Source organism: Callorhinus ursinus, unplaced genomic scaffold (assembly GCF_003265705.2).
Source record: "Callorhinus ursinus isolate GAN/ISIS: 27379988/994484 unplaced genomic scaffold, GSC_fseal_2.0 scaffold46, whole genome shotgun sequence".
NCBI classification, from domain to species: Eukaryota; Metazoa; Chordata; class Mammalia; order Carnivora; family Otariidae; genus Callorhinus; species Callorhinus ursinus.
This window is the reverse complement of record NW_027397108.1, coordinates 5,040,581-5,059,510: the sequence shown is the minus strand read 5'-3', so window position 1 is coordinate 5,059,510 and position 18,930 is coordinate 5,040,581. Positions and strand designations below refer to the sequence as shown.

The 18,930-nt window shown below is 47.0% G+C and overlaps 1 protein-coding gene across 1 annotated transcript in view; it reads right to left on the bottom strand.

Annotated features, from left to right (window-relative positions):
* Positions 1 to 6,440: 6,440 nt before the first annotated feature.
* The window catches only part of GAN (gigaxonin), a 60,200-nt gene continuing 47,710 nt past the window's right edge, over positions 6,441 to 18,930 (bottom strand). The window contains exon 11 of the mRNA XM_025860533.2: positions 6,441 to 18,868. Within this exon, the coding sequence (XP_025716318.1) occupies positions 18,687 to 18,868 (182 nt within the window). The 3' untranslated portion in view covers positions 6,441 to 18,686. The remainder of the gene's footprint in view (positions 18,869 to 18,930) is intronic.

Genomic DNA, 18,930 nt, shown 5'->3' with positions numbered 1-18,930 from the left:
ACCCCCCCTCGTATTATTTTAAATAGATAATTTAGTGGGGGCATCTGGGTGGCTCAGGCGATAGAGCACATGACTCTTCATCTCAGGGCTGTGAATTCAAGCCCCACGTTGGGCATAGAGCTTACTTAAAAAAAATAAATAGAAACAGAAAAGAAAAGAATACAATGGAAGATGAGCCACAAGCCTAGGAAGCTCTGAGTTCCCTCTGGAGGGACTGGGTCACCTCTCATCTCCAGCGTGGTGTCTTGCGACAAGGAGCTGGCATGACAAATGTTTGTTGAACTAAACATTGACTTATTCATTCTTTCAACAAATATTTACTGAACACCCACTGGGTATTATATGAGGTCCTGGGAACCCAACAGGGAGCAAGACAGACAAGGTCGGTGGGTTAATAGAGCCCACGTCCAGGGAGTGTGTGGGGGGAGTAAGATGCACGGGGAAAAGGGACGGGAAGTAAGCAAAGGGAATGAAAGCCTGTGATAAGGACTAGGTGTCAGTTATCTGTTGCTGCATAACAAACACCCCCAAACACATGACTCCACAGAACCACCGTTCATTTCCTCACAGTGCTGCAGCTTGGGCTGGGCTTGGCGGGAGGGTCTTTCGCCGGTCTTGCCTGAGGCCCCTTGTCACCTCCCCTGGCATCTGGCACCTGGACTGAGGTGGGAGGGCTTCAGCGGGCCTCACCACGCCTCCCCTCTCTCCACATGGCCTCATTATCTGAGAGTCTAGCCGGAGGGCTTCCTGACAGGGTGGCTGGAGTGTTCCAAGAGAGCAAAGGCTAAGCTACATGGCCATCCCGGACCGGGCTCTGGAACCAGCTCAGGGTCACTTCGGCCACTCTCTATTGGCCAGTGAGTCACGAGACCAGCCCAGATTCAGGAGATGGCACCATGAACTCCCAGTTTTTGGTGGCAGCAGCTGCAAAAGAGCATGGCCACGTTTGTCCATTTATCCCCAGCTAGAAAGACATACATCAGGTGATGAAAGAGGGCAGAAGTCAGAAATCAGGCCCACAGACATAGTTGCTTGGTCTGAACAGTGTTACCATTTTTGGAAAAATTGAATCGACTTTAAATGCAGAGACCAGAGCCTTTCACGTAAAACTCCAGGTTTTCTAGCTTCTTTGGAAAGGTCAGGAGGTCTGGCCACGCTGGGCCCCCATTTCTGCACGGCAGGCTGCAGAGCACTAGCTGAGAGGCGGCTGCCTCCACCAGGTTGGGGGGGGGCCTCTCCTTTTGCCGCTGCTCTTGCCTCCCCAGTGATGTCTAACCCTGGGACTGAGTGTCTGTTCCCATTTATGACTCTTCGGCTTTGTTGCTATGACAGTGGGGCTGAGGGGGAAAGCAAGAAACATTGCCCCTACCTGAGAGATGAGCTGAGAAGCCCATGTTTGGTTATTATCTGTATTTGTAGAGAATCAGCAGTTGATTCTCTATGCCTCTGCTTCACTTTGGAACCTTTTAGGCCTTTTGGCATTTTCAGGCCTTCTGATACAGAGCTGGGGGGAGAGGGGCAGAGAAGCTCTCCATAAAGCGGTGCCATCGATGCCACACCCTGAAAGATGAGGAGCCAGGATGAGTGATGGGTGAAGAGGCACAGCATGTGCCAATGCCCTGTGGTCACAGAGGGATCCTGTGGTAAGGGGAGGTGTCAAGTGGCATAAAATGAGGCTGGAGCAGTGGGTAAGAGACACGTCGCTGTGGTTCGGAGCCTACAGCGTGAGGATTAGGTGTCCTTCCCAAGCTGTGAGACAGCAGCAAAGGGTTTTTAAGCAGGGGAGTAACACGGTGGGACTTCCAAAGACTGCGAAAGCAGATTGCAAAGGGAGGGGGCTAGGATTTGGGGGATGGGTTTTCCAGTTGAGTTGGGTGGGATTGGCAGAGATCAGTGATGAAGACAGGAGGGGCTGTCTGTCGAGATTCCTGGTCCTCGACACTGTCTGAAGGAAGCCTAAGTAAGGAGGGGCCTCCAGCAACTCAGGCGGGCCCAGGGACTTCTACCGTAGCCTCTGTAGAGTAGGAAGTCTGCGGGGCACAGATCTGGGGAGAGGTAGGGCCAGTGAGCTCTGGCCCCTGAAAGTCTTGGCCACATCGGGCCAACGATGGAAGCAGGTGTCTTATTTCCAAGACGTGTGAAGATGGATGGTTCGCAGCTCTGGCTGCACATTAGGGTGCCCTCCCTGGGCGCCTCCGGGCTAAGCAAATTCCAACTTCTAGGGGCGCTTGGGTGGCTCAGTCGGTTAAGCGTCTGCCTTCGGCTCAGGTCATGATCCCGGGCTCCTGGGATCGAGCCCCGCTAAGCAGGGAGCCCGCTTCTCCCTCTCCCTCTGCCTGCCGCTCTGCCTACTTGTGCTCTCCCTCTCTCTCTGTCCAATAAATAAATAAAATCTTAAAAAAAAAAAATTCTAACTTCTAGAGGGTGGGGCAGTGTGAGTTTCCCACAGCTGCTGTGACACATAGCTGCAGGCTGAGGGCCTTTACCCTCTTGAAGTTCTGCAGGCCGGAGGTCCAACAAGGGTCTCACGGGGCTGCAGTCAAGCTGAGGCAGGGCGGTCTTCCTTCAGGAGCCTGCTGGGGAGAACCATCCCTTGGCCTCTTCCAGCGTCTGGAGGCTGCTTGTGGTCCTTGGCCTGTGGCCATGTCCCTCCAACTTCTGCTGCTTCTGTTGTAACGTCTTCCGTTTGGCCCTCTGGCCTCCCTGTTACAAGAACCCTGGTGAGGACATGCGGCCCACCTGGATACCAGAGAATCATCTCCTCGTCTCAAAACCCTTCGGTGAATCACATCTGCGATGTCCCTTTGGCCACGTCAGCTCACAGGTTCACCGGTTTGGGGGTTAGGACATGGACGTACTTGGGACGCAGCGGGTCCCTTCCCACCTGCCACGGGGCTAAGGTGCCTCAAGGCTCTTCTGCATAGTGAGTAGAGCCACAGGGAGGTCCCCGAGCACGGCTGGCTCTTCTGGCCTCGTCTTGGGGTGCTGTGGGGACCCCTGGAGGGGACACTTCGTCAGCGCCAATCCCACTGTACTGTGTCTAACGACAAAAAGAGACGGCGAGAAGGCAAAAGCACAGTTGCAGAAAGAACACAGGCCTAGGTATCAAGAGACCTGGGTTCAAATCCCAGCTCTGCCTGAGACCAGCCACAGGACTTGGACTAAGGGACTCAAACAGCTTGTGCTCTTCTCATCTGTTAAGTGAGGGTCATGATCTTTAAGCATGTTGTGAAGATAACCGGCTGCAAAGGACCCGGCATGGGATGGCGGGTGTCCAGTGGATGCTGGCCACCAAGTCTCTGGGCAGTTTAAAGGGTGCGGGGGGGAGACAGCTAAGGAGCCGACACCCCAGGCAGGTGATGTCTCCTGTTCTCCCTCCCTCCCTGCCTCACGGCTGCATCGGGGAAACACCGCGCTTGCGGCAGCTCTAGAATCTGGAGAATCTGGCCCAGCTGGAATTGTTAGTCAGTTTCCCCTTCCTGGCCCTCGTTGATAAGTATATCCTGCTGGATAAAAATATATCCACCCTTACGGTAAGATTCCCAGGCTGGGAATTCTCTGAGCATCCCGCCTCCGGGCTGAGGGAGCGGGCATTGCCTTTTCCACAGACAATCTCGCGGCGGCTCGGGTTCCCCCGCAGTGGTGAGGGGGCGCGACCTCGCCGCCCTGCCATGCTCTGGGACTGAGACAGGTCGCTTACTGCCACGGGGAAGAGGCGGGCCGGGTTGGGCGGTGGCGACAGGGGGCAAAACACGGCTCCTTTTCCAACCTGTTTATAAGTAGCAGTGCTGAGACAAAAGCTTAATAACCAGCACAGGGTCTTGCCGAGTGTGGGCCACGGCCCTCAGCCACGGCCGAATACTAGCTCACTGAGTTCTCCCCCACGACCCCGTGGCCACACGTCCTGTCATTGTCCCCGGGAGACCCGAGGCACAGGGGAAGGGCTCTCGGCAAAGAATGAGTTGGTGGCAGAGCCTGGATTTGAACCCAGCAGTCTCGTTTAACTAACTGGCTCCTCTTGAATCTAATTTAGAAACGTAGTTCAACTCCCTGATGGCGTGGAAGACATCAGCAGGTCACCCAGACACTGGCAGACCCACAGGGGTGCCACCCCCAAGTGGCCTCCCCACACTGCCAAGCTGGCCCTCTTTATCCTGATCTTGCTCGCTCAGGGCCGTCTGTCTGCAGCACACAGCACTTTGCGTTTGACACCGGACTCCCGAATTCCTCAGGCTTCCCAGCGTGGCAGCCTCCAAGTGGATCTGTTTCCTTCATTGTTCTAGTCCATCCTTCATTGTTTTTTATTGAGGTTAACTTTACATAACACAAACCACTGAAAAGTGCACAGTCCGGTGGTATTTAGTACAGTCCCCATGGCGTGCAAGCATTTCTACCCAGTTCCAGAACATTTTCATCACCCCATGCCCATGAGCACTCATGCCCCAGCCCCCCCCCCCCCCCCCCAGGCCACGGCAACTTCAGATCTACTTTCTGTCTCTAGGGATTTGCTTTTTCTGGACATTCCATATAAAGGGAATCCTACGTGGCCTTTTGTGTCCGGCTTCTTTCACGTGACATCGTGTTTTCAAGGTTCTCCTGCGCCTCATTCCTTTTTCTGGCTGGATAATATTCCACTGTGTGGATGGGGCCCAGCTTGTGTACCCATCCATCCCTGATGGCCATTCGGGTTGTCTCCACCTTGTGACTATTGTGAACAACGCTGCTGGGAACATTCGGGTATCGGAGTCCCGATCGGTTTTCCACAGCTGCTGTACCATTTCACGTCCCCACCAGCAGCGCGTGAGGGTTCCGATGTCTCTACACCCTCAGCAGCCCTGGATACACTCTGCTGTTTTTTATGATAACCATCCTAGCGTGTATGAAGTGTTGATCCTCCTCTTTTGAAAGCAGAGCAGAGACACCACCCGGCCCACCTCACTGATCCAGTCCAGGAAATGGATTCCCAAGGTCAGCCTAGAACTCAAACCCTCTGCCCTCATGGCCCATGGCCCCTGCAGTCCCCGGGGTGACTTTATTAACAGGGAATGTGTGGAATGCAGAGAAGATCCTTGGGTACAAACGGACTGGGGCCTGCCGAAGCAGCTGACCCCGCCCTCGGAAAAAATCCAGGGCAGATAACTCGGAGCACGCCCCTCTCACACCCAAATTTCAGAAGCTACTGTGAACCACAGGCAGGCCATAGGAATGAACTCCCTCAGGTTGTCCGGAAAGCTACAAGTTTCTTTTTTCTTTTTTTTGGAATCAAAACACAAGAATGAACCAGTACAGGTTTCTTTTAAAATAAAACTCACACAAACCCACTCAAACTTAGTCTTAGTTTTTTTAAAGATAGACCTTGACTCTCACTGGCTTGTTTCAGCTAAAAATGGTGGCGGTGGCAGCATGGACCCTCCTAACAGACTCCCATCTGGGAGTCTCCCCCTAGCTGACCCTTTCAGCCGCAAAACTCGATTTTCTACCCTTGGCCATTAAGGAAACAAATGAGTGGCTTTCACACAGAGGTGGGACGCTGGACGGCCTGGGCTTGGATCCCAGCTCTGCCCCCCACCCCGGGAACACTGGGCCCATGGGTTTGGCAGAGTGACAACTTCTCTGGGCCTCAGTTTCTCTGCTATAAAATGGATTGTTGGGAGGACGAAGTAAGTTAACGTGAGGTGCTTATCTCCACCTGTGTCAAAACCAGCAAAGTACCCCTCCCCCATTTATAACAGGCAATCTCGGGTCTGTTCCTCCAGGAGAGAAAGAGAGAGAGAGAGAGAGAGAGAGAGAGAGAGAGAGAGAGAGAGAGAGTGTGTGTGTGTGTGTGTGTGTGTGTGTGTGTGTGTGTGTGTAATATATACTCATTCCATTATATATGTTCCATTTCCTCTTCTCCTGCTGTGATTTCAGGAGTGATTCTGGCAGACTTACAACTTCAACATCACTAGTAGATTCTCTAAGCTCTTTGCTCCTGACCTTCGGTAGAGGTCTCCCTTTGGCACATCTTCAGCAGCACTGGTCACTGCAGGCTTGCTGTCTCTGGGCAAGGCAGCAAAAGGAAATTAGAGAGACTTCTATCTGCCACAGAAGGAATTCTCAAACATTTAACTACATTGCTGATATCAAGCTCCTCTATTACTCTTAAGTGTAATTTCTTTCTCTCTTCCAAAAAATGGAAATTTGAAACCGACTTTTTGGGGAAGGACAGAGTAGAGACTTACTCTGGTAGGGCTGGAAGCCACCAAGGCAATGACCGTGGAGAGTGGCCATCAAGGAGTTGATCTTACATCAAGAGTTACGATCCAGGCAGCTGAGACCCAAACTGTTTCAGCTGTGGTGTGAAAAAGACAATAATCCGTTTGGAAATCAAGTCAAGCTTTATCGATGATGCAAATTTACTAGGAGCCGCTGTAAAAATTAGAAGCAATCAGAATGCCTTCCCCATCAAATTGTTTTATTAGGTTAATTAAACAGCTTAAAGACAATTCATTTTGTTCGGTACCCTTCTAGAAAATATTTCAAGTTTTAAATGAACTTCCAATACATAAAACAAAATTACTTTACCATAGACAAATTTCAGATCAAAATACAACACTCTGTTTCTGTTTTCTTACAGTTATAAAATCCAGTCAATACAAACTACATAAAAAAGATAAAACACTTTCACTGATCCTCGGTACAAGAGAACAGCACGACTGCAGGTGTTCCCCAAGCACAAGTCCCGCGCTCGCAGCGAGGGATCGACCCACAGTTACCCCACAACACACTGAAGCAGGTGAACAAAGTGCGTGCTACTGGATTGGACAAAGGGAACATACCCTTTTTGCATCTTGTAAACCATCAAGCAACTCTGTAAGAAACGTTACTAATTCAAAGTTACTTCCACTTTGCTAAATTTCATACCAGCAAAGGAAGAGAAAGTTACTCCAAAGAACAAACGAATGAATACATTTGGACCACAGGATGTTTGAGACATGACATTTCAGCAAAATCAAGTCAGCACAATTTCTCTACTGTCCTATTGAGTTTGAAGAGTACAATTCTACAAGCTGCAGTTTCCTGGGAACACAAGTATTTCCAACTGTCCGTACAACGTCTTTCCTTTAGCTTCTGTGTATTTCACTGCAAATCTCTGGTTTTCTTTTTTTTTTTCTTTTTTTTTTAAAGCAGGAGGTGCTTCCTGAAAGATCAGGATACCTATCACACACAATACAACCTCAACTGTACACACATCTGAGCAGACTGCTCCGCTTGGAATCTTATCAGATAATAAAAGCTGCAGGGTTTAAACTAAAACGATTCTGTATGTGCCATGTCAGAAAACATAAATATGTTAATTAAACAAAGACTGCTGTTTAACCAGATGAATTCTGATACGGTGTCTTCTGAACTTGGTATTTGTGCAATTTTCCTTATGGCACGAAAATCATCAAAATGGCAAATCAAGAGCGTGCTAAAAACCAGTTCTTGACAATGTCATGCATTTACACCTGGTACCACAGAGGTCACGGGCCAACAGGGGCATCGCTGGCCGTTTTAAGGAATTTTAAGGAATTCCTTTGATCGTTTTCTTCTAGCAGGAGATCTGCATTAGTGATACAAACCAAATGAATCCACAGGTGCATCACGAGTTATGGATGGGTCTCATTCACAGAGATACAAGCATCTCCATTACCGGGGACATACAGTGATAACATGAAGTCTGCCCGAGCCTGCCTAACGTGCTTCTTTACTATGGTTTCTAAGGAGGATGGGAGCGGAGGGGGTAGGAGCGGGGAGCAGCTTCTGTTAAAGGCGTGGACCACCCCAGTTCTGCAGAGGCACACTCACACACGGCAGGCTGCCGTGAGCTCTCGACATTTCTGCCGAGGCCATGATTCCTGCTGTTCGGTTGTCAGAATTCACAAATGGTAAGATTCAAAGCAAAACAGGTATCGCTGTGTCCCTGGCAACAGGGAGGGGTGCAGGAGTGAGGAACCAAACAAAAGCTATGTGACAAATGAGTCAAAAGGAAAAGAATCCCATCAGCAGAAAAAGCCACTGATGGTTTCATTAAGCAAGTGTTGCTAAATAGTCTGTGCTTTTCTCCACTAAAGGCCACTTGATACATCTCCCACCATAAAATTATCTGCCCCGTGGAATTTGGCTGTTTTCATGGAGAACCTGAATTCTGAGGTCCCACGGAGGGGAAAAGATGCTGTGAACCCACGTACATTGGTTTGCTTTTAAGCTCATGACACACTTTTGCTCCATGTACCAGATCCTGCATAATTTTTTACAAAGCATTAAGAGTCAAATTCAGGAACCACATGCTAGATTAATAGTAATACACGTATTTTCTGGAGTTTCTTCTGAAGCAAAAAAATCCCTTTTGAAAAAAAAATATGAAAAGATGGTCTCTCTCTGATTGTAAACGAGCAAGTCTAATTTCCGATTCTACTCACAATTTGAGCGGCGTGTTTTTAAGTCCGAGCTAATGAAGAGAAAAGGAGCCCGCTGTGGTCTTGCTGTGCTCTGATGAGCCCAGGGGACGAGCCGTGCGGCGGGTGTGCGGGCGGCCGGGGTGCAGGCAAGCCCCCCAGCCCGCCTCACCATGCCATGTGGGGCCCGCACAGTGCCTCACAGCTGGGTGCTGAGGTAGTACGTGTGGCTCAGAGGGGAGCCTGTGGGGCAGGCGGCCGCGCCGGGCGCCAGGGACACTGCTCTAGTCTACAGCAGCCTCGGGAGCCTCCGCTCTGCAGCGGGCCGTGTCTCAGGAGGAGCCGGGCAGCATGGATTCTGGAACCCCCCTGGGGCCCGGGGCACAGGTCTGGCTCTCTTCAGCCAGGGCCAGCTGGCTGTGGGAAGTGCGAGTCACAAAAGCTGGGCCAGGAGCTCCCAGAAGAATGCCTTTTCAATAAATAATTTTAGGCTAATGGTCTGGGGACAAGAAGAGGTTTTTTTGTTTTTCTTTTGATCCCCCTTTTTGGGATACATCCCTTACAAGCCGTTAAAAGCCCAGCTAGGACAGGGGTGGGATGAGGAGCAGAGGGTAGGGCAGGAAGGCCAAGCAGAGGGTGTAAGTAAGAGGACCCTTGGAAACGAGACCAAAATAACCTCTTTCACCCTGACTGAAGTCCCTCAACTGGTGCAGAGGGACATGCCAACTGAGGGGGACCCCGTTTCCTGGAGACTCCACCAGCAGGGTCTTTGGGCAGCCGTGGCGGGACATGGGGAGGAAAGCCAACACTGGTTCAAAGAGAGCTTATTATAAGCCAAGACGATTCGAAAAATCGGGAGAAAATGCACCCAAGAAATGGGAGAGCACAGACCACTCCCTCCCGAGGACTTGGGTGCATGCCCTGGCTGATGTCTGGTTCCTCTGTTTTGGGGCAGATCCTTGCCAAGGCCAGTGGGGCCAGAAGAGACATGAGTCGGGGGTGGCCTCCCTCCCCTCCAGGACTAAGACTGCCTTGTGCCTTCACAGAAGAGAGAAAGCAAAACCATGAGAGGAATCAGATCCCTTGGAAACTCTTCTCAAAGGACAAGACTCCATCGAGCTGGAAGGGGCCCGAGGAGGCCGACTAGCCCAACCCGCCCAGCACACGAGCCCCCTCAAGAGCATCCCTGGCCTCAGTCATCTAGGTCCTGCTTGAAAGAATGCAATTTTTACTTATCAGCTTTCTTACATCTGCAGAGGTACTGACAGATTTCAAGCAAAAAGTAGATAAAAAGCAAGAATCGCTGTTCTAGTTGACAATACGGTTTTACGGAAATCTCTAGAACTGTGCCTATTTCTGAAAGTTCTGCTGAAGAAGGCCGTGGCTGTTGGCCGGAGGCCACAGTGAGGAGGCCACGGACAGGAGGTGGACAGGGAGGAAAGGAGGAGGGAGCACAGGTTGAAAGGAACAAAGACTGCTCTCCTCAAAGTCAGTGTAGAAGTACAACCCCCCCCCCCCCTTTTAACTAAACTGTTCGCCTGCAAGGAGCTTTGGAGACGGTGACCAGTATCCTGCCACAAGGCAAGAACTCTCTCACTGATGCAGTCGTGCTGCAAGGACTCTCCTACGGAACGTGTTCAGAGACAAGTGCTCAGGGCCACAGAGGGTCCCCATCTTACCATGAGGCCACTCTGTCTCAATGTCTGCTGTTGGCCTAAGCCACACACACCCACTGGTTCTAAAGACATCCCCACAGGCCAGAGCCTTAGGACTCTCCAATGGTGGCACCTGGAACTGGCAGCTAAATGCTGTGGGTCTGTAGCCCATCAGTGCAGTTGGAGGACGAAATGGCAGAAGAGACTTTCTTTTCTGGCTACCAGTCCCACACCCAAACACTATTCTTTTTTTTTTTTTTTCTTTTAATTTATTTTTAAAAGTATGTTCTACGCCCAACATGCGGCTTGCACTCACAACCCTGACATCAAGAGCCACATGCTCTGCCAACCGAGCCAGCCAGGCGCCCGTATTCTTGTTTTTAAACAGTCGGCTTATGTTCAAATTATCAGTGATTCCCCGCCCCACCCCTTTTTTCTTTCTTTTTCATTTAGGAACTATCTTTTCTGAACCTGGATACAAGACTCTCTATTTAGCCATTGATCATATTGTCATAGTGCTGTGGACCCTCACAACCACCACTTAATCCCTCCCAGCACTCTTCTCGGCCTTCTAAATTTTTATACACGCCACTAAGAAAAGCCTTACAAATGGCCACAGCCACGGCACCTGCGGCCGTCCTGGGCAGCGCTATCTGGCACGGCTGTTCCGTCCACTTCTCAGCCCCGTCAACCCCATTTCTCCTTTCTTTTCTCATTCACAGAGATAGCGAGCATGACTTTATAGAATGCCTCTCATGCTGCCCCATCTGCTGGTCCCAGGGCGGGAACTGGAGAGGAAGTGACCGTATGGAAGGGTTCAGGAGCTCACTTTCGGTAACATTTTCTTAAATAACCCTACTTTATTTGAAGGTGCAAAAGTTCTACACATACACACATACTTGTAACACAAATTTTGTTTGCTTAAGTTTCACATAGCATCCAAGTTAAAAGAGAACAGGTATACCGATCTCAAACAGAGATCTAAAATATCTTCCAGTTTATTCGACCAGTATAGGTTGCTACTTGTGACATCTTAGGGGAAAAAGAAAGATTCAACTTTGGTAAAGAGTTTTAAGTATTATTAGAGGGCTTCATTAGGCAAATTTTGAATGAGGGTTATTTAAAACAACTCTAAATATTCCAAGCACGTATTAGGAGATGGTTCAGCTCTACAGAATCATCCTGAATTCAAATATTAGAGCAGCAGAAAAGCAGTGGCATGGGTCCAGAAAGTAAATCATTTTATCAACACAAACATCCATTTACTTATAGACCCTGTTGCAGCCGACATTCCAATGGGGAAGCACGAAGGCCAGGACACGCAGCGAGGACACTGTCATCCCCCCACCCCCGGGGCTCACAATCAGTGACCCGAAGCTGAGGTGAGCCAACACCGCGGCCGCAGTTACGGCTCAAGCACGGGGGTGCTGGGTTCTCACCTTCATTACATCCCTGATCTTCACAGCAGCCCAAAGAGGTAAACACCCCCGTTTATCCTACGTCTGCAGGTAAGGATCTGGGCTTTAGGGTTGAAGGGCTCCTGAAGGTCACAGCCTGCGGAGCTAGTCTTTGAAGCCACCTGCACCCGGCACCATGGCCTGCGCATGCTCGTAGCGACTAGGTTTGCTTGGTAAAGTACACAAAGTGTTTACACATGCTTTCCTCAAAATAAATAACAAGGTTGGGGCTCTAAGGCGGTACGTCTTGGTTCTCTTGGAAACCACTTAGGGAAATGTCTCATGCCTGCTGCCGGCCCCACGTGGTACTGTAATGTGACAGTAACTCTGCCTTTCGCTCTAAAAAGTACAGGTTGGAAAACTAGATCACGGCAGCGCACAGTGACAGTTCCGTTGTTAGGTTTTACCTGGTCCGTAGATTATTCCCAGTACACTAGGTGTTTAGGAATGGGCATAACTCTTTTGCACACTGGGAATGCTGGGTAATTCCCGTGAGAAACCACTCTGGGAAGGGAAGGTCTGACTGGAGGAATTGGTGGGCCTCACGGCTCCCCCTACCTTAGCGACTAGGGAAGCTGACAGATGCTGGCGAGGACCAAGCCACGTGGAGAAGGCACGTTCCGCTGATGCTCAGAACAAATCCAATCACTCATTTTAAGTATGATGCACTTCTATGTTGTTTGGTCAACCTGAACCCTGTACTTAGGAAATACTTTCAGATTTCATTTTAAAACCCTAGACTGTCAGAACCAAAAGAGAAGAGGAATCTACTAATGAACCTCTATTTTTATCAAAAGTAAAGATTCTTGGGAAACAAATTCACGAAAACACACTTAATAGCTCCCTAAACTGCTCACAGTAGCACCTTGTAGACAACGAAACACAGTAGCCCCAAGCATCTAAACTCCACATGCCGGGTCAGAGTCCACATAGACACCTTCTCCTGTCTGATCCTAACAGGATGGGGAGTAAGCCCTCGGTTTTACACAGCAGTGCTGTTTAAATATACTACTTTTCTACGTTATGAAAACACAGTCTTTTAAAGACTCTTTAAAGTTCAAGTTGAGTTTCAAGTAATCACTTTGCAGCAGCTCTAGGAGAATGATTGTTCCTCCTGATTAAAAGTGCCTATTCAAGAAAAAAAAGGTAGTAAAATGGAAAATATGCCTTAAGAGAATTGTATTCCTCAAGGCCGCCCGCTGCTTGCTTCCAGGCTTTTGTTAAAGGACAGAATGTGTTGAATTCTCCTAAATTGGCAGGGGATCAAGCGCAACCCTACATAATGAGGTAGCCGAGAACCGAGTTTTTCCTATAAACACAAAGAACAAGGGAATAAGTGCATGTAATTCTCATCCAATTAAACAGGAAACATGATAAACAGAGCTACATATAGTCATATTTATTCCAAGTTCACAGGTTTAACTGGAAAAAATGTAACCCAAGGTTCTAACGTATGCCTTATTTGTAATTGATGAGTAGGATCCATAAAAATAAGGTAATTTAAAACCTAGGATTTTTATGGAAATGCTAAAAATAAAGGTCTAATAAATATAATTTGCCAACCAGAAAGACAGTTGAACCTGCATCTGCTTGGGGTCCGAACCATCGGAAGTGGCCACGTATTAATACGGGTCACGTGAATGGCCTGATCTGAAAGTACCCAGGCTGTGTGGGCTGCCTTCCTCCTCCGGCTTGTAACTTCTCTAACGCACATCACAGTGACTGAAGAATTGACAGCAGCTTTGCTGGGCCACGAGGACATCAATACCCAAAACTATAATTAGCCTACATTCCGGCTGAGCAGCAATTTTAAAGTATTAGTTTTTATCTCAAAAAAAAGGAAAGAAAGAAAGAGAGGGAGAGAAGGCGACAGGTATTTCCCCCTAGGTAATTACGGAAGGCTGTTTTATTTATCAGATACGTGATGAGGAAGGGGAGAAGTTTAAAGACCCAATCACTCAGAGAATGTCAGGGACAGAACGGAAAGGGAACAAACCTTCCCCAACCGTGAGCACGCAGACCAAAGAACACAGAGGCATGAGTGAGCTCCTCAGATTTCACATAAACACAAGGACTGCCGTGAGACAAAGCTGAGATATATTTAACATTAAAAATAGAATCCCTTCTGAAAAACACAAAAATTTTAAAAGTTTTACCAGTTGGCTTGCCAAAAAAATAGCAGAAGTCTCTATTTCCATACCACGGACCTCACCGCCAGCAGGCAGCGAAGCCTCAACCTGATCGCATGTGCTTCTCCCACAAAGGCAAGTCGGCCATCCCTCACCTTGATACATTTCTATAATTTCTGAACCGGCTAGAAACAGTACTTCAGGGGTTATTAGAAAGTTAGCAAAAGACTTACTCCAGCATTCTAAGGCACAATTTCTTCTGCCTTACTGACTAGACGGGGTAAGAAAAACAGTAAAAATGACGCTTCAGATCTTTAAAAGGAAAAAGTGCTTTTCTGTCAACACAAACAGTACTTCTGTTCTTACGACATTAACAAATCCTTAAATTTCCTCTAGCTAACTGACAAAGGAAACCAAAGATCTTTCAGCTTATATCTTTGTAACTTGTGAAGGACATGTGTGGGGGCTTAAGTTGTACCACAAATAATTATTTTATGACTAAAAATACTTATGTGCCTAGAAAATTAAGTGGGAGTCTCAAAGGCTGAACAGTGAAATGATAATACAAAGACCCGGATTCTGCTTCTGGTTTCTACTCACATATGAGGTGGGGAACAAGGCCCCATCTACTGCGCCTCAGAGACTGCTCTCTGTCCAAGGGCGGCGGCGGGGGCGGGGCACTGCACCCATCACAGAGACGTGAGGATCAAAGCAGTATGTTCTGGAAAAGGCTGGGAGCCACACATAAAAAACAATAAATAAAGCCCAACATTAAACGTGATAAACGGCATTAGGTGTGCTGAAGATAGGGTGCCTGAAATCCTATAGAACATATGGACACCACAGAGGTCTGCGTCCATATGTCAGGCACTCTGCATTTTTTATTCTGTACTAGTTTCTCACTCTATAAGGCCAGCCCATCTGTGCCTAAAGTTTCTCATTTAAAATACAGCAAAATAAGTTGCTCATGGAGAGGACTTCTCAATCCTGTGACGAACATCGCTTTGACTACAAGGGTACTGTATGCAGTGGCCAACCATTTACTGACTACCTGCTATATGCCAAGCACTGGGATTAGCAGATGGGCAAAGACAGGGTCGCTGCCTGCCCACAAGAAGTTTATGATCTAGAGGGAGGGCAGCATGACAGCTCCCCAGAAATCCAAACAGAATTCTTGGTGGGTGCTCTAGAAGCATTTGCTGATTAAACCCAGGGCAGCTTTTCTGCACTAATCGGAGTCTCCTCTCTCCCTGGCTCCACAAAGGCTCACGGACATGACGGGCAGCCGCAGAACAAGGCAGTCTTACCCTCCCCCCAACAAACCAGGTGCTTTTTAAGGGGGTTCCAGAGCCTTTTAAATCCATGCCAAGTGCCACCTCATTCTTTCCCCAGATAATCAATTGTCCTCATCTGACCACAGGAGGCCCCTCTGGAATCAAGCAGGCCAGCAAGAAGGTAATACTGCAGTGTTTTTAGCACTCCTTGGAAATCTTTTTGGTTTGGTACACTGAAGTAGGAATGCACCAGATGGAACCCCAATGGATCAAGGCAGCTAAAGAATTTGTCTGAAAACCTAACTTACTACCATGAGGAATGAGGCGTCACGGCAAACACAGCCCTATCGCTACCAGGTCCATGTAAGGATGTGCTTCCTGTAAACGGCACTGTCAAAGCCTCATTGAAGCGGCGACATAACCAGACACTTCAGAACAAAGAGTATACCATCCATCATCGTCCAGACACTTGTCTTTGGCTGTCGCAGTCTGAGGAACGCCTACCGTTAGCTATCAGTTCCTCACAGCAATGAAAATAAAGAACTGATGAAATAAACAATGAATTTAAAAATTTCTTAGGCCACATCTTTATAGCCCAGCGACTATATTAGTTGGCAAACACTGTTCTTAATCCCACTAAAGAAATGCAAACACCAAGTAAAACTTACCACCAACTACAACTCTGTGAATAGTTACACCCAACATGAGTTTAACACAGTAGTATAAACTGAAGGGCCACGGGCTCAGGAATTTATCTGAAGCACCAGGAAACAGTAATATATGTAGTCTCGAACTACAATTGAAAAAGTAAACATATATAAACACACTTACCAAGTTACATCACACACATTCTCTCCCCCTCTCACGCTTTTCCCTCCGGCAGGATACAAGCACCCTCACACACTCACAAAAAACACTTCATTTTAAATTAAACACTTACCTCTTCGAAAACTCTCTATTTGGATGCGTTAAACAAACAAACAAACAAACAAGCCTACTTTAGACTGTAGCCTAGGAGAGATCCTTTAAATATTCACTGACTAACCTGAGACAACTTTCCTTCTGTTGGTGGGATAATGAAAATACATTGCACTTCCCCCAAAGGTATTTTATTTAAAATTTTAAGATCTACCCTCAACTGCGAATTCCAACCTACGCCTGGTAAAAGTGCCTTATGAAAAAGAAGTATTAAAAATTTATCAAGAAAAGATGTTTCAAGCATAAGCGGAATGTTAAAACAAACCTGCATGAGTTAAAATTTATTTCACAATACTGAAGTGTCATTTACAAAAAAAAATTAATTTTGGAACATAATAAAATTAAATATATGCCTACACTTTGACATAATATTTTAATATATATATATTATATATAGGAAAATAACAGCTTGGCACTTAGCAGCTTCTGTTGGTTATAGCATCCCATATTATGTGGCAAATTTATTTTAAAAAATATTACCTAATTTCTGTAGCTACCGTGTCAATGAACTGAATAAAAAACTAAAAAAATAACTGTTTTTATAAAATGAATTTACCAAGTCATGCAGGCACTGAAAATATTGCAATAGGGAACCATTCACTCCTAAACAATGAATTGTCTCCTTGGAGAGGCCTGGTGTAGACTGGGAAGAATTTTAAACTTCAGAAATTAAAGAGAGAGAGTTGCTGACTGCCATGGCTTTCATAGGGCATCAGTCACTACTTTAATGTACCTCAGCTGCAACTTCTGAAGGCCAAGGTTCTGTTCGGTACAGGGCATGTTACCAAAGAAAATTCACTTTTTCAGCTATTTGTTTCCCCTAAAAAATGAGTATCTAATTGGAAAAAGAAGTTTGCTTTTTCTGCAGTGGCCACGTGGCTTGCTTTGATAAAAAGGTAGCCCAGGCATCACTGGGAAGGTGTGCAGACTATAGCTGACTGGTACACACAATACACAGGAAAAAAGGTCAGCTTTGCTGTATACGTGAATGTGTGGCAAATCTGGCCCAGTGCCTCTGATACAGAAGATAAACACCACCCGCCTTCTTTTACCAGGATCTTCTGCCACACACAATGTTCTTTAGAACCCCCACAGGCAAGGCTTCTTCCAGCAGCTTTTATAGCATTGCACTGACTCCTAATAGGTATAGGAATAAAAACTGTAGATAGGGGGTTACCCTTTCTTCTGTTCATGGGTGGGGAAACATAAGCGATGTTTCATAGGCATATTGTTAACAGCATAAAGCATTCCATCTAGGAAGTTTCCACAAGAAACTCCTATTCTCAAATTTATAACCAAAGGATACATTTATACATTTATTAATCATTAAGACAAAATACTGCTTCTTACAGCCATTTACCAAGAGGGGAAAAAAAAAAAAAAGCTGTAGAAAACAATTAGAAATGAAGAGCTCTGTATTAAATTGATTAGAAATCTGATATTGCATAAAATTCAAATTATGACATCATCAAGCACTGTGAAGTCCCTGATTGCACACTAAGGTGGCATAATTTGAATGGAAAACAAAGTATCTTACACGATAAGTGCTACTAATGACAAACTTTTACCCCCAACAGGAAGTGGGGTAGCGTGGGGTGACATGGGAGTGTGGGAGAGGGGTGGAAGGTGGAGGAAGAAATGAATTTGCTCTACTATGAACAGAATGAAATTAAGTTGAGGTAGTTTATTCTACCAGCCAAACTTTACTTATAACTTAATTTGTCTAAAACTCTTGCTAGTGAACGGCATTGAGAAAATTCTGCTACAAAGACTAGATTCTTAACGCAGGTGCGCGTTCTAAGACAAGTTTTCAATCCTTAATGGTAGTAAACAAGACTTTGTGTGCTTTCGGACAGAAGGAAATTTTTGATCCCTATATAATATTTTGTCTGGACAGTTTTTGTAGTCATGGCAGACCTTTATGATTTGTCTGACGTAGGTCTTCTAGAAAATCTACTCTGCTTCATAACCTCGTGTTTATAAAGTGGTTCTGATTATTTGCAAGGGGGAATGGCACCGCATGAGAGCCTTCACAAGCCCAGAAACCATGGCATGATGTATCTGAATCAACACAGAAGTTAGCAACTTCCCTTCAACTCACACGAGGGCTGCAACCCGACTCAGGGATTTACTGAACCTTTAGATGACTAAGATAGAATGTCATAAAAGAGAAATTTTATCTTAGTTTCAATTCATGATAATATAGTTTAAAAAAGATTCTTCAGACACAGTACTAGTAGCAAATGGACACTAACTGGCATACAGTCCAATCTAACATGTTCGGTACAAACCTTATTTGTCGGGCAGGGTTGGGCATGATATTTCCTTCCAAGTGTAGCAGAAAAGCAATCTTGGTATGTCTGGATATGTGGATTTGCATATACGGATTTTTGTTTGTTGACCAAAGCCAGGTACTTGAACACAGCAGTCACTCAGATATGCATTCCCTTCAGGGAAGATGCACCTTAAGATTTTAACTTCAATATTTTACATGATACCGATTCCCACCTCCCTTCCCCCTTTGACATGGACTAGCCTCCGTCTGTCTGCAGACACATCTCCCTGGAGGAACGGATTCCTCCCTTTCAACAGTTACAGGTTCTCCCAAACGAGAGCTGGAGCTCAGGCTTTTAAGCATTACAGTAAGACCACCAGAGTTACCATACAAAGCCGGGCACACAGAGCAAGTTTCGGCTGCCACCTCTGTTCCCCTCACAGAAAGCCGTGTTATGGTGTGCTTGGTCAGGAGCTCTGCTTCTGCTCTGCCTCCTCTTCAAGGTGAATGAACACGGATACGGAATAAGCCCTGCTGGAGCTGCAGGCGGAAAAGCTTGCAGTTTGCAATGCGTAAGGCTGCACACCCGGTGCGGCGAAGGTCAGACGGAAGTAATGGTTTCGTGTGGTGCCAGGTTCCTGTGCTTCTTTTAAACTCACGCACGTAGTCGTAATTGGTACCTAGACCACGAGAAGCAGCACAGGTGATACAACATGCCTTGGAGTCACCAGGAAACAGATCC